A 17,378-nucleotide genomic window follows, 5' to 3' on the forward strand; every position below is an offset into this window, starting at 1 on the left:
ACTTTTCTTTTATTTTACAGTGAAATACTTTTACATCTAAGCATAATTCTGCATGAACACTTATTTTACAAATACCTACGCCTTTTTTTTACGTATTTTATAACCTAGTAAGTATTCTTTTCCTTGGAAAAATTGATCATGGTAATAAAAATGGCGTAATAACAATTTTACCATAGGCGCTAGGGGTAGCTACCAAATAAATATGTCGACTTTTTCAGAGTTTTTCAGAGAAAAGTCCGAAAAATTTCCACCAGGGTATAATCAATGATTTATTCAATACATTGTAAATTATGGCAAAATTATAATGAATTTTTTCGAGAGATCGAAACCGTGTGCTGAAAAGCCACAAAAAATAATTGGCGACTTAGGAGAGCCGTTGTGCCCCAGATTCTTACTTTTGGCCTTTTATTTTGTAAAATTTAATAAAATAATTTCTAGGCTTACTGATTTTATCGATATTATTAGTTTTGAAAATGAAATATGTAAAATTTGATCCCGACTCTCTAAACATGAATAAGTGAAATAAGTGGATATTCACTAATTCAAAGTGCCAACCGAACCACTTTTTGAAATAAGTGGTTCGGTTTGCACTTGGAATTGGTGGATATTCACTTATTTCACTTATTCATGTTTACAGAGCAGAGACTTTTTATTTTAATTGTGTAAGCAACCTATCGTTCATTTTTGAAATAACTAATAGAATGCCGAAATACATAACTCTATCAAAAAAATATATGAATGATTGTATGGAAGTTCATAAGCTTCGATATAGGAAAGTATGGTTTTACATAAGAATTCTTGGGAGTCAATATAATATTAGAAAGGTATGGATATATATACAGGAATCCATTTTTTGAATATGAACTTATAAAGCTATCTTGTTCTGGCCCTCATCAGGTTAATCTAGTTAGGATCCTATGATAAATTCTTATATGGCCTTTTTGTCCGGCCACCTTATTCAAAAATTCACTCAAATAGGTCAAAAACCGCATAGAATTCTATAGAAGTATTGGTTTTTAAGCGGTTTTTGACCCATTCTAGAGGATTCTATAGAAAATTTTGGATAGGGTAGTCCCGTTTTGCCCGCCTTTTCTAGCTTTCATTGTCTATATAATTATATTACACAATACTGTATCATTTTATTAATTTTGTTTCAAATAATGAAATTTGAAGATATTAAATACTCTTAAGAAAATAATGGAAGGTATGAGGTATATGTCAAATTTATATTTGTAACTTACCTTAGCAGATATTCTAGTAAAAATAATAAAAGTGAGTGTATACATATATATGTGTATATACATAATATGAATCACGGTAGTAAGTTACGTAAAGCCAATGAAAATGAAACCACGCCCTCGATGTGGAAGTTCGGACTACCCCTAGAAGAATATAGATACATATAGAGGGACAAAAAGCTTGTAGAGGTGTTTCAAAACGTCACGGCGTAGGCGTTTACAACCCCCTAAAGTGCGAATGAAAACCACCCCTTGGAAATTTTTGATCCTGTCGAAAAAATATCGCTCTACCTCATCGTCACTACAGATCGAGTCACTCGCAAGGCGTAAGTCTCTCGATTCTGTTGAAAAAGATAAAAATTATAAGAAACAGACCAATCAGTATTTTTGAATATTTTATTGTTGATATAATTTAAGTTATTGTTGAATGGTGTGCGTGCACGTGTATACTGTCAAAAATTTAAAAATAGTGAAAAGCTTTCAAGATGATGAGCTTGTCTGATCAAGAAGTTCCTGTTACCATGGATTTAGTGAGAATGGTAAATATATTAGACTTTTAACTTCCATTTTACTATTTTTTGATCGGTTATTAATTAATAAATAAAATATGAGCATATCACTATTATTTATTTGCAGACAAAAATCATGATTAATGTTAAGTAATTCAAACACGTACACTCGGTTATAATCTTGAAAATAGACACAATACACGGAGAAATTATTCTTGTTTCAAATGCTATGGTGTCATAGTAAAGCCGCACCATATTGGCCACCTGACGAAAATTGGAATTTCGATCGTAAAGCACACTCTGATGCTTCGCATCATGAGTCGTGCAATAAACAATGCAAAAAATTACTATGACCATAATAAAATTTTCAATGGTTACAGTACTTTGTAATATAATCGATGTAAATTTTACTATGGGCAGTAATTTCTGCATGTGTTTATTCCCATTTTCGTTAGTTGGCCAACATGGTCTGGCTTTACACGGAGAAAAATTTTGGCTCAAAACCTACCAATTTTTATTATGCTGTCGACCAAATTTGAAAAAAGAAGTGAAGCATCTAAAAAACTATTATGATCATACAAAAAATTATTATCATGGGGGGAGGGGGGTTAACTATATATAAGACCGACAGACTTTGATTTCGAAAAAAATGTTCTTTACCCTGGTTCAAAAAGTGAATTAAAAAGGATTAAAAAAGCACACATATTTAATACTATTTAATACTCTCCAATACTCTTAATTCTCCGGAGAATTCAGATCGAACCTAAAATGAATCCTTTTTAATTCTCCTTCATCTAGCGAAAAAATTATTATCATTTTAGAATTAAAAAGAAAAAGTCTATAGACTGAAGCATCTTCATTACTCGTATTTTGCCTGAAATTAACTCCGAGATTCGCGGGCGGGTCAACGATGGAAATACTCCTTTTTTCAATAACATCCCTTGCGACCTTCAACCCACTCTGGAAACACTCTGGAATCATAGTCAGAATGTAAACATTCTAAGTCCAGTATGTTCCCAGAGTGGTTTTGTGCCCTTTTTCCAGAGTGAAACCAAAGTGGTTTCAGAATTGATCCAGAGTAGATCAAAGTGTTTTCAGAATGGACTCAAAGTGAATCCAGAATGAAATCAAAGTGTTTTCAGAATGGGCCCACAGTGAGTCCAGAATGGAATCAAAGTATTTTCAAAATGGGCTCAAAATGAGTACAGGATGAAATCAGAGTGTTTTCAAAATGGGCCCAGAGTCGATAAAATTTAAATACTAAGGACTAAAAAAAATTGGGTACTTTCTAAACTCATAAATCAATAATAATCTACAGAAAAACAATCTTAACCCAAATTTTTTAATTAACTATGCTTTTGTTAATTAATTAATTTTTACTTGTTGAAAGTTTACATAAAAACCCTGATTATTTCCAAACTAAAAACCCCGAATTTTTTTTACTTCTTAAAGCTATTCTTGAAAGGGTTTAGAAAAGATAGCTGGTGAAAAAATAAAAAAATTTCGATTTTATCAACAATCTAAGCCATTGAAAAATAAAAAACGTAAATAAAGCAATCAAGAAAATTTACTTTTTTGATTATTTTGTTTTTTTATTGCTGAAAGCTACATAACAATAATTTGAAAAAAATTTTTACTTGCATTGTTTAAATAATTGTCATAAACAAATACATGGCTAATTAGATTTAATAAGATTTTTTTTGGGAAAAAAACGCTTAATAAAAATAAGGAATTTTAAGAAAAAAATCGTTTCTTAAAAAAATTTTTTTTTGCTAAACAGCGCATTAGCTAATTAACAATTTTTTTTTTTACTCAATATTAATATTAAAGAACCATTATTTTTTTTAAATAATCATTAATCATGTTCTGTTATATTAGAAAAAAAATTGTTTTCATTCATTTATTATTTGTTTATTAAACAAACAATTTGTTGTAAACAAATAAATTTTCACGCAATATTTTTTTCAAATACTAAAAATAACCAAGCGTTTTATTTTGTAGAAAAAATTTTTTTTTAATCTTTTATATAATTTTTTAAATTATTGTACACTTGGACTTGTCGCTACCTTTCTGTTCTTCTCTATTGTTATTAAAATAACTTATTGAAGACACAACTACAACACTTCAAGTCTTTTTCATTATCCATTAATCATTAAACAAATCGAGCTTGTAACCGAAGCTCTAACTCAATTGCTTAAGGAATTATGAATAACAGTAATTTTTATGAATACTTTTTAATAAATACAAAAAAATTATTAATTAGCAAATTCGCTTTTTAGCAATAAAAAACATTTTTTAAGAAACAATTGTTTTTTTAAAAATTGTTATTTTCATTAAGTATTTTTATCCCAAAAAAAAATTTTTGCTTTGACCCGGGTTTTAATGTGAAAGACTTGAGAGAAAAATTTGCTGGGAGAAGATATATGTTAAGGAGGAGAAAGTCACTGGTGCTAAGCAGCAGTGGAAGTAGTTCAGTGTTCGCCGCTAGATCGCGCCCAACTTATGATTGTCCTGTTCCTGGTTAGATAGGTGTTTCAGAGTTTTTATATTCTATATTTAAAAATAATTCTGTCACGGGTATTTCTCTGTTATTTGACAGAGTGACAAGTGCCTGTTTGGATGGTCATATAGTAGATGCTATATTACATTGTGACAATAATGTCAAATATTTTTGTTTTCTTGAAAAATTGTTTTTACAATCCAGAAACATAATTGTATTCAATAAATGCTCTTGAATATTCTTAAAATAATATATTTCGGTAAATTTTTTTTTTCTTTCAGTATTCATTTACTCTGAATACCCTCTGGTTTGAGTATGTATTCACTCTGATCCCACTCTGGAAACATTCTGGAAACACTTTGGTATCAGTTTGTGTTCAATGTGGATGCATAACGGTGTCAGTATGTATCCACTCTGGATACTTTCTGGAAACATTTTGGATTTACTCCGTATCCGCTCTGGAAATACTCTGGGTTCACTCTCAGAAAAGGGCACAAAACCATTCTGGAAATACTCTGGAGTCCGTATGGTTGCATCGTGTTACCAGAATATTTCCAGAGTGTATCCAGAATGTTTTTAATGTCGCAAGGGATGATTTACAGACCCAAACTTTAGTGGAAATGTTCCTTACATATCTTCCGACGGAAAAAAGCATTAAATATAAAATATAGGGATAAAATAATACGATTTCAGATGAGGGTACATAGTTGGGACTCGAGTCATTACTCGAAATCTAAAATCATGTTTCATCCTCAGCCACGCACTATATTTTTCATAATTGCCTGTACCGAAACTTTGAATTAAAACGAGACAGTTATAGATTAATAGCTTCGTACGGAACTGATTGATAACTTTGGTGGTCGAAATAACAAATGATTACTCTAAAGTTTATAGTAAACGAATGCGATTCTGATTGATAGGGCAGAAATGAAGTGACAATAAAACTCCAAAAGTTATTGAAAAATCGAACCCTTTCCCCCGGATATTTGTTACCGATTTCTCCTGTGTCTCGAACTGTAGTTTTGTTTATAATCGTGCCAGCTGATAGTCAAAATAATATGAACCCCTAATATTAATATTTGAGGGTCATTCGAAAACGTTTGATTATGATCAGAATCGTCCGAAATTCTTGAGCGACCTTTAACACTTCGTATTTTGACGTTAAATTTTAAGGAGACCATTTAATTTCTGTGGAATACACTATTGTCCGTGTCGAGAAAAAAGAATTGGCGACAGCAGAGTACTTCCTGATTAAACAACTGAATTCGACCGAATTAAAAATTTTAATTCTGTTATATTCTGTCGAATTCTGCAAAACAGAATTCAACTGAATAGAAAATTTGAATTTGAATTAAACAGAATAAAACCGATTTGAAAATTTCAAATTCGTTTTAATTCAGTTTAATTCGGATTCAGAACCAGAAATTGAAGAATTATTTTCGAATTAATCAGAATTAAACCGAATAAAATTAATCAGGGCTACTTCTTCGCTTCGTGATCGAAGTGTGTAATTGATAATAAGGAAAATTCGATTCTTAATATTTTTTAAGATTGTCAAAAGTATTGAGCGGCCTTTAAAAAGCGTCCAATCTAGGTGACAGAGAGAGAGAGAAAGTTGTAAAAGTGCGTATAACTGCAAAACTTTCATACGGAATTGAAAAAAAAAAATTTGTCGGTTTTTTTGGTCACCCATATATGTTCTTCTCGATGAATGCTCTTGAACACTTGCATTAGGGTGTAACAAGACAATACAACAACAGAGGGATTGTAAGAAAACAAAAACTTTTGTTTGTTTCATCCGATTGTTTCTTTCGTGTTTTCTTCAGTTCAAACGAAAAAGTGACAAATCAATTCAGATAATTGGTTTCTATCCTATTGAACCATAAAATAAAGAAGAATAAGTTACTTATAATCTTTTGAAAAAATACTGAAATTATAAATTTAGGTTCGCGTAAAAACAAAACTAACTTAAGATTTGATCAAAAAATCCATAATTAATACAATTAATTAAAATGTATTGAATAGATGAAAAATTTTTTTGATTAGTTAAGTGTTAATTTATTGGTTAAATCATTCCGTATCTAAACATCTAAATTTTGTTTGCTCGCACAAAAAAAAAAGCATCGTTTATTATAATATTTTGTTCCTCTGATTTAAATGGATCTATTCTTCAAAAGCTTGTGATGATCACTGGGAATATAAAACACTAAAATTGACAAAAGCATATATACTAGTACAGGATACGTTCCTTTAGTATATATAATAGTTGATATTGTTATCGGTGTTGGCACGTCGAGTGCGACGACACGACACGCGACCACCAGTTGTCCCATGGGATCCACTATCCCTTCTGTATCCTCTAAACACCTAATTGTCACCCCTCCACGATTATGAGCATCCCCGAGACCACACAGAGGGTGCCAACATCGACTATGCCAATCGACCCTCTTCTCTGACCCCCTTGTCATTTTCTTTTCTCTTTTGTATCTTTCGTATTTGAAATAAGTTTGTCTCATCCTATAATAAAAACTCATACTCGAAAATCACCCCGGGTTTATAGTAGTTTTATAGATGTGATACATCTTTAGCATTGAATACAAACATTTGATTTATCTCTAGATAATAAAAATCATTCGATTCCCACACTATGCCCTTGGTAGTCAGTAATACTTAATTGATACTTCAACAACAAGCATATGCTGCCACTCGAAATCCAAGCTCTCAAAAGTACTTGACTTATCGTATTTCATAACCAACTAATTGAGTAAGATAACATTTTGTGTCAACACACATCAGAATCATTTGCTAATAATAGGACGTGTTCAGAAATTTACTCAGGAAGAGAATAGTGCAATTTCTATGCTCACAAATATTATCTGGTTGAACCAGAGGAACAATTCGATTACCATAATGCGTTCATAAACTCTCCGGAAACCCAAGTCGAAATTTTTGCCCTCACCTCGACCTCAAATAACCAATTGTGGTGAGGTTGCAATCTTGCTCCTCATTTGACCTCATTTGAATATGAAATGAGGGTCAGTAAACTTCATTGAGGGTGAGAAGTTCACTTTGCTGTTTTGAGAATGAAATAAGGGGCAAAATCCAAAAATAAAATTTCGAGCCACACAATATATTATTTCGAACCTGAAACATGAAATGAGGGTGTGCTAATTCTCAATTACGATCTTATTTCTTTCAGATTATTGTTCAAATGGGTCAAAAACTGCATAGAAACCAATAGACTTGCATTGGCTTCTATGCGGTTTTTGACCCATTTGAATGGATTCTACACTGATAGAGGGATTTCTTAGCATTTAAAAAGATTTCTGTATTTAAGAAATCAGTTCTTAAACATCATTTTTTTGTATGTAACAAAAATTTCGTTAGGTACCCGCGGGTAATAAGGCCTCAGTGACAGAAATGATATTTAAAATAATCGCCTCCGTTAAAAGCTACTCTAGTAGAAGGGTCTTGCATAGAGATGTTACGACAAGTTTATAGAGTCTCGATACCACGTTCCCTGTCTTCTATATTTCATCATCCGTCATATGCTGTCGTAGCGCAGAAGAAATTATAAAAAACAATCTAGTCTTCTGACTCTTAAAAAGGATACTGATAGTTTTAAGTGCTGTTGAGCAAAGTAATCTAGTCTTCTGACTCTTAAAAAGTATTATTGCTAAATTTAAGTGATGATTTATCTCTAATACCAATTTTATTAAGTATAGTTTAACTATTACAGTTTGTTTAACCCGTAGGCCTTATTACCCTACCGCAGTAAAATAAGGCCTCACTTTAAAACCCAGTGTGTAGTCGAAATTAACACATTTGCCGAATAACATTGAAACGCCATAAGCAATCTATAGATTTTTAACACACTGTGAAACGTGTTTTAAGTGACTACAAAAAACTATAGTTTTGTTTATGGCCTTAAACATAGAACACATTTAATGTGTGTTAAAATAATACACTTGTGTTTTAAAGTGCTATTCATATGGTTTTTGTAAAAGTTTAATTTTTTGTTTTTTTACGGTAAAAATTACCATTACTTCATTATATTTTATGGCTAATGTATTGAAACAAAGATTAATGATACATTTCTATAATTAAATGCAATATTTTCGATTCTATTCAAAATCTCCCTTAGCTAGGACTAGGCCTTATTACCCACCGGTACCTTACTATTTAAAAAATCGTTTCTTACCCCTGATTAAAAATATTGATTGAAAAGAATTGAGAAGCGGTCACTTTATGTAAACTTTATATCTATATATACAAACAAAAAAATTGAAATCAATTGAAATTATCGAAAAGAATTCGAATTTCATCACTTTTAATTCTTTTCAATCAATATTTTTAAACAGGGACTATCGAAGAAATGGATCCTTACTATTTAAGAAATCATATCTTTTATTTTCATCCTTTTTTCAGTCAATGATAATGACTTTACTGTAAAACCGTAGCAAAGTGCACGATTAACAATCTAGAGACCACCCTTTCTCCTTATACAGTAGCTTGTATGTAATTTTTTACTTCCCCTAGTTCAGATCATATAAATATACAACAGAGTATTCACTGTATTGTATAGTATATAGAATCCCTATATTCCCTTAGTTTGTGCATTGAAGTGACGGGGCGTCCCCTTCACGAATGGAGCATCAATTTCATCGCACGCGACTCCAAACACCCGAATCCGAAAGCCATAACCGTAAGTACTGACTTTGACTACACATGACCTTTACATTATTGTATCCCACACGGATACGCAAGTCAGTAAAAAAAGGTCGTGTGTTTTTAATCAACATGTATGCAGACATGGACAACACACATTTGAGTAGTAAGTCATCCAAGTCAATAACTTTGTACAACAATGAAAATTGCGATGATGAGGCTGAAAACCAACCGAGAGAAGCATAGACGGGTCTTCTGACTTCTGGGAAAATTATTCCCTGAATGAAACGTCGACACGCGACGATGTTTGTGCTTTTTTATCACGAGTCATTAGCTCTTTTATTCACTACGCAAAACTTGCGTTGTGTCAACCGTTTAAGTGATATGTATCATATGACTACAATAATTATTGATGTGACTAAGGGTTCCCAAAAAAAAGAATTTCTTGACACAAAGAGATTTTTTCATTATGAATTGAAAACAGAAATTTTCTTAAGCTAAGAAATTTCTTAGTGATAAGAAAATTTTTGTTTTTATTTCATTCTGTGTACAGATTTTTCTGACTACAGGTTTTTCAATGAACATTCTGAATAGATTTCAAATCCGACATTCGTAAAAGAAAAAAAGTAAAATAAGAAATTTGAAACGCGTTGGAATTAGAGTGAGTTGTGGAATTATTAATGATAGACGTATAATTAAAATAGCGGCCGGATATTAACGTCTGCAAATTAATAACGGGAAGTTAATAACTTCTGTTATTAGTCCTCATTTTCAATTTTAAAATATCTCTTCTTATCTCTATAATCTACATGTCAAAAAAATTCATTTATTTAACTTTTTTTTATTTAATCGTTTCTTATTAAAAATAAGAGCTCAGATTTTACGATTCATTTTTTATTCAAAATTAAGAAATATAATGAACTACCAAATTTGAGAGTTCAAAGGAAAATTTGTCGGTTTTGGTCTCAATTCATTTGCTTCCTCAAAAATCGTTCTCAGAAAATTCAAAAATCGCTCGGATTTTGATGAATTTCGATTTCTTCAATCGTTTTTTTTTTTTTAGTTCAACATTCAAAACTTTTTGAGCTCGAAAACGTGTAAATACAACAATTTGAACCCAATCAGCTCGTAAACAGCCAGGAGTTTTAGGGCTGGCCCGCAGGCTAAAATTTTTCCAGACTTTTCTTTATCGACTCTTTGATTCTGCTATACGACTTTTTTTATACTACTGTCGCGTCGATGCTGCGGTTAGTACTCAGTAGAAAAGTCACAAAAAAAAAAATGTATAATAAAATATCAGAGTTTTTCATTTATCATTCGAGCTTGAGGTGTGGAAATTTCCATTTTATCTCTAAGTAATGATAATTAAAATTTTATTGATTTTCAAAAGTATTTCTTCTTCACTGCAAAACATATACTTTCTCTTCATATATATTTAAATTCAAAAATAGTACTTGGCGCTTAGTCTCTGCGCTAATAACCGAAGATTCACAGAAACCGGTAATCAGGTTTACCACAAGATTGCTCCGCAAGGAGGAAACCTACCAATCGTTTACCGGAAGTCTTTCTGTTTCTCTCTATCTCCAGCTCACATTTATATCTCATATCTTCCAATGTCTGTACCTCGATATTTTTCTCGATTTCCCTCTCGTTTATCAGTTATTCGACTCATCCTCTATCTGCCAAACCAATTTACTTCCTTCAATATAGATGATCAGATATATCTATTCATTATCGATTCTATTAAATCTCATATTTAATTATTACCATTAAATATTTCATGCGCAACCACAATAAATCATAGGTAAAAAACTTACATTTAAATAAAATAAAATACTTTCAAAATATCTTTGCGAAGATCGAATTCCTCGTCGGAAATTACAATATATGACGAACATATTAAATTCTACAGATATATAAATATATTTCCGTTGCGTCACTGCAATAGAAGTCACTAATATTTTTAAAAAATAATGACAGTAGAGCATTACCTGCCCGCTTCGCGTTCGAGGTGAGCAAAATTTTTAATGTTATCGAATGTTAACATAAAAAGTGCGATTATTGATGTATAGTTCTGATGACAGCAATTCGGATCGTGAATGGGACTAGAATGGATCGCGACGGTAACTGTATACGGATCGCTGTCTTCAAGATACACAAATCACTATCCAGTAGATCGTTCCAATCACGATATTTTTTTCTCCCTGTATTAGAATAAATTCTACTTAAGATCTACTTGACTGATTAATTACACCGTTTTCTCATTTTCATTGGAAGCTCGAATAGCTTAAAAATACGAGTTTCGAAAAGAGTATTTTTGAATTTAAACAATGAAAAGTTTTGGCCCCCATTTCAATCTCAAATAACCAACTTTGGTGAGATTGTGCGAGGCCAAATGAGGGTGAAATTGCATAGAAATTTTGTCCTCATTTGACCCCTCAATGCAGTAGTTGTCAGACAAAATACCATAGTGAGGACGATATAATCAATTGTTTTTCAGATATTTTTCTTTATCACCATAATATTTCTATCATTATTTATATTACATATATATATGTATATTAGGGTGAGCCAAAAAAACCAACCTATCGAATTTACGTCTTAAAAAAGACCTATATATCGAAAAAAAAATTTTCCCATTGGGTAAAATTTTTAGCTCAATTTTAAAAGGTGTCGGTAGCCATTTGAAATTTCCCATTTAAATAACATGCAAAAAAATTTTTTTTTATTAAAAATATTATAACTTTTGAACCATGTGAGACAAAGATTCGGCTCTAGAATATTCTTGTAGGGCATTAAAGTTCTTAAAAGAAAGTCCTGGGAGTCGAATTTGTAAACTTGATATTTCGTATACTAACAGGCTATCAAAGTCTAGAGTAAACAGAATCATACAAATTTAAGGCTTTATTTGGATTTTCCAAATACTTTTCTTTTATGGTGATCGATAACAAAATATTATTTGTTACAACGTGGATATTGTTGGTGATTTCATTGCACTACATATAGAACAAATTTTCTCGTAGTTTTGATATTTTTAATATCAAAGCCTTAAATTTGTATGATTTGTTTACTCTAGACTTTGATAGCCTGTTAGTATACGAAATATCAAGTTTACAAATTTGACTCCCAGGACTTTTTTTAAAGAAATTTAATGCCATACAAGAATATTCTAGAGCCGAATTTTTATCTCTCACGGTTCAAAAGTTATAATATTTTTAATCAAAAAAAATTTTTTTGCATGTTATTTAAATGGGAATTTTCAAATAGCTACCGACACCTTTTAAAATTGAGCTAAAAATTTTGCCTAATGGGAGAATTTTTTTTTCAATATATAGGTCCTTTCTAAGACATAAATTCGATAGGTTGGTTTTTTTAGCTCACCCTAATGTAGATATTAAAATGAATACATTATTTTTCAGACCGATGGATTCACAAAATTACCTGATTCGGTTCATGGATTGTTAAATATCAATTACTGTAATACATACACAACCAATGAGAGTACATCAAGTGATAAAAATCATCACGGTAAATATAAAATATAATCAATAAGTATAGTGTTCACCATATCTATAAAAAACTATATAATTAATAGTAAATGTCTTAGATAAGACAAGTAAATGTTTCTGATGTTGTCTTTGATGACATATATTCATAAGATAAAAAATATGACATGGAGTAACATACAACTTGCAATCTGTACTCATATTTATAGCAATTTCGTACTTTGAGGGTAGTCTTTCAATTTCTACTGTCATCTAAACATCAAGCTTTGTGGATGATAAAACTTATACATTGAACGAAAGATGAATCCATTGCTCGTTGTACACTATAACTACGTGATTACACGATAGAGAGGGCAGGAACATTTTACTATCCCCTTGAAGGAAAACTGTCACTTACAGGCAGCAGTAAACTCTGTTGATACATCTTAGTACATTGATGAATCGTGTTGAAAATGTTATTTTTCAAATGTTCATAAAACAAAATCTTCAGGTTGTGTTACCTAAAGATAAAGATTTTCGAAAATCTAATAACTAGGGACAAGATTTTTGCCTTACTTTTGAAATGAGTAATTCAAAGTTTTGATATAACGGCGAAAATATTGTTTTTTTTGAAAAAGTTTTCGAACAAAAGTTGTAGGAAATTTAATTTTATTAAAAAAATGTCTCTTACGATTTTCTTATACGATCAATATTTTCACTGTAATTCAAAAATTAGGATTCAGAATGAATGATTCAAAATTTGATTAATTATGAAAATCTTAATTTTAAAATTACGGCTTTCTTATTAGTCCTAAGAAAAAATTATAAGAGACATTTTTTTTAGAAAATTGAATTCCCTACAACTTTTGTTTAAAAACTTTTTTAATACGACCAATATTTTCACCGTGATTTAAAAATTAAGATTCATAATGAATGATTCAAAATTTTATTAATTATAAAAATCTTAATTTTGAAATTACGGCTTTCTTATTAGTCTTAAGGAAAATTTATAAGAGACATTTTTTTTAGAAAATTAAATTCCCGGCAACTTTTGTTTCAAAAATTTTTTAATAAGACCAATATTTTCCCGGTAATATAAAAAATTTCACATCGCTAAGAATTAATTATTTTCAAATTAATTCAAAAATCCTGGCCCTAGTAATAACTAATTCAATACTAAACAATAGTTTAATCTATTCAGCACAAAATAGCTTGCATAGGTTAGAGATCGCGTTTTTAGCCACTTGAGGGTCAATTTTCAACAATCGAAAAATTTAAATAAAATAACTTGTAAAAGATGCAACGATAAAATTAATTTTGAAAATGTGTAAAAAGATACTTTTATCACCCTATTAAAATGGAAATTTAATTTTACATTTTTTCATTGATTAAAATAAAGTATTAAATGCCCAAAAATAAAACAGTGGCCACAAATGGTACTTCTATACTCCATAGTTTCAATTTTTAGAATATAGTAATTTTTGAAAATTTCCATGTAATAATTTACGGTCGCGAATTTCGAGCTTAGAGAAATTCAAGAAGAAATACACCCGTAAAATATATAAGAAATATCGTGACAATACAGTCAAATAAGGGGATACAAAGAAAGAATTAGGATAAAAATATTTTTTCGAACATTGATTGACAGTTTCTGTCTGGTATTTTGCATGCTGCGAGAGCAGAGAAAAAAATTGTGAATGAATGCGATAAGAAATAAAAAAAAAAAAAAAAGAAATGCGAGAAGCATCAGTCACAAGTTTTGAAACCCCTCAATATGAAACTCAATCACTACCTATAATGCCGCAATTTCTCGGTAGTAATTGTATTACCTCACACTTCTACTTTGCCAAAGACGATTCCTCAATATTATTTGAAATAAAAAATATAAAAATCTTAAGAATCGAGACATCTAAACTTCAGAATTTCTTGTTTTTTTAATAGAAACAATTATAGTTCAAGTTGTGCAATTAACGGTTGGGAATAATAATGTTTTCTTGTAAAATTCTGTCAATTAACTCTCGAAAAAGTCCATTAAGAATTTTCATACTCGGAATTTCATTAGCTTATGATATTATCTATAAATCTTATTTATGTAAAATCGATGTCTTTTAGATACAGTTCCGTCATAGCTTTCTCTCACCCATTCCTAATCCCCTGACCTAACATCTCTCCCTAATTATGCGGTTGGGGTCGTTTTGCTGTATAGTAGTAGGGCTTTTTCTTGCAATTATCAATCAAAATAGCTCAGAAAAATCTATAGGACAACTACAGAACAGTACAATAAGTTGTCTTATGAGTAACTTTCAACTCATATTAATTTTCCGGCACAACTTCAAGACACAACATACATGGCTTGTATGAAAAAGTATATATATAACATATATGTGTGCAAAAAATCCATTGGTATAGAGTAGAGGTACCGTTTTTGGACACTCTAGGGCCAGTTTTAGACATTTAAAAAATTTAAATCACGCAATTTTATAGTAAACAGTACATATATGTTTCCTTATATTTTTTATTTCAATAAAATCAAAGTTAAAACTTATGTTCAAAATGAATTTGTATAAAATTTTGTTTTGTCATAATGACATTATACTCAAAGCCAATAAACTGTAATAATTTATTGTTCATTGATTCATTCTTTCGAAATGGATGAGGAATATATCTGGACATTAATACTAAGACTATAAAGGAAAGAAGACAATGAAGTTATCGATGAGTGGACACCCATAGCGAATTCTAGGACCCTATCGAGTAGCTATTTTTCCGGGATATACTTGTATTTTTTTTTTTTTCGAATTCAAGCTGCATTATGAGAATTAAGATTGTTCAGTATGACATCCTTTAGTAGAAAAAGCCCTTTCAAGTCCTAAGAAAAATTTATTTTTCGAGTTCATGCCCATACGAGGGTGGGTGGACATGGGTGGAGATGGGTGGAGATGGTCGTGGATGATTCTCTATTACGTGGCCTCTAGCTTTGCTCCTGTTGGGAATAACCCATCATAATATAAACGTTTTTTGTTCAATATGATATCCTTCAGTGGAAAAAGCCCTTTCGAGTCCTAAGAAAAATTTATTTTTCGAGTTCATGCCCATAAGAGCGTGGGTGGACATGGGTGGAGATGGGTGGAGATGGTCGTAGATGATTCTCTATTAAGTGGCCTCTAGCTTTGCTCCTGTTGGGAATAACCCATCATAATATGAACGTTTTTTGTTCAATATGATATCCTTTAGTGGAAAAAGCCCTTTCAAGTCCTAAGAAAAATTTATTTTTCGAGTTTATGCTCATAAGAGGGTGGGTGGACATGGGTGGAGATGGTCGTAGATGATTCTCTATTAAGTGGCCTCTAGCTTTGCTCCTGTTGGGAATAACCCATCATAATATGAACGTTTTTTGTTCAATATGATATCCTTCAGTGGAAAAAGCCCTTTCGAGTCCTAAGAAAAATTTATTTTTCGAGTTCATGCCCATAAGAGCGTGGGTGGACATGGGTGGAGATGGGTGGAGATGGTCGTAGATGATTCTCTATTAAGTGGCCTCTAACTTTGCTCCCGTTGGGAATAACCCATCATAATATAAACGTTTTTTGTTCAATATGATATCCTTTAGTGGAAAAAGCCCTTTCAAGTCCTAAGAAAAATTTATTTTTCGAGTTTATGCTCATAAGAGGGTGGGTGGACATGGGTGGAGATGGTCGTAGATGATTCTCTATTAAGTGGCCTCTAGCTTTGCTCCTGTTGGGAATAACCCATCATAATATGAACGTTTTTTGTTCAATATGATATCCTTCAGTGGAAAAAGCCCTTTCGAGTCCTAAGAAAAATTTATTTTTCGAGTTCATGCCCATAAGAGCGTGGGTGGACATGGGTGGAGATGGGTGGAGATGGTCGTAGATGATTCTCTATTAAGTGGCCTCTAACTTTGCTCCCGTTGGGAATAACCCATCATAATATAAACGTTTTTTGTTCAATATGATATCCTTCAGTGGAAAAAGCCCTTTCGAGTCCTAAGAAAAATTTATTTTTCGAGTTCATGCCCATAAGAGCGTGGGTGGACATGGGTGGAGATGGGTGGAGATGGTCGTAGATGATTCTCTATTAAGTGGCCTCTAACTTTGCTCCCGTTGGGAATAACCCATCATAATATAAACGTTTTTTGTTCAATATGATATCCTTCAGTGGAAAAAGCCCTTTCGAGTCCTAAGAAAAATTTATTTTTCGAGTTCATGCCCATACGAGGGTGGGTGGACATGGGTGGAGATGGGTGGAGATGGTCGTAGATGATTTTCTATTAAGTGGCCTCTAGCTTTGCTCCTGTTGGGAATAACCCATCATAATATAAACGTTTTTTGTTCAATATGATATCCTTCAGTGGAAAAAGCCCTTTCGAGTCCTAAGAAAAATTTATTTTTCGAGTTCATGCCCATACGAGCGTGGGTGGACATGGGTGGAGATGGGTGGAGATGGTCGTAGATGATTCTCTATTAAGTGGCCTCTAACTTTGCTCCCGTTGGGAATAACCCATCATAATATAAACGTTTTTTGTTCAATATGATATCCTTCAGTGGAAAAAGCCCTTTCGAGTCCTAAGAAAAATTTATTTTTCGAGTTCATGCCCATAAGAGCGTGGGTGGACATGGGTGGAGATGGTCGTAGATGATTCTCTATTAAGTGGCCTCTAACTTTGCTCCCGTTGGGAATAACCCATCATAATATAAACGTTTTTTGTTCAATATGATATCCTTTAGTGGAAAAAGCCCTTTCAAGTCCTAAGAAAAATTTATTTTTCGAGTTTATGCTCATAAGAGGGTGGGTGGACATGGGTGGAGATGGTCGTAGATGATTCTCTATTAAGTGGCCTCTAGCTTTGCTCCTGTTGGGAATAACCCATCATAATATGAACGTTTTTTGTTCAATATGATATCCTTTAGTGGAAAAAGCCCTTTCAAGTCCTAAGAAAAATTTATTTTTCGAGTTT

At 31.8% G+C, this 17,378-nt stretch overlaps 1 protein-coding gene across 1 annotated transcript in view; it reads left to right on the plus strand.

Annotated features, from left to right (window-relative positions):
- The first annotated feature begins 1,560 nt into the window (after window positions 1-1,560).
- Window positions 1,561-17,378, plus strand: part of LOC130670368 (uncharacterized) — a 31,597-nt gene continuing 15,779 nt past the window's right edge. Inside the window, exons 1-2 of the mRNA XM_057473759.1 lie at window positions 1,561-1,777; window positions 12,335-12,443. Of these exons, the coding sequence (XP_057329742.1) occupies window positions 1,724-1,777; window positions 12,335-12,443 (163 nt within the window). The 5' untranslated portion in view covers window positions 1,561-1,723. The remainder of the gene's footprint in view (window positions 1,778-12,334; window positions 12,444-17,378) is intronic.

The sequence above is a fragment of the Microplitis mediator genome, chromosome 1 (assembly GCF_029852145.1).
Source record: "Microplitis mediator isolate UGA2020A chromosome 1, iyMicMedi2.1, whole genome shotgun sequence".
NCBI classification, from domain to species: domain Eukaryota; kingdom Metazoa; phylum Arthropoda; class Insecta; order Hymenoptera; family Braconidae; genus Microplitis; species Microplitis mediator.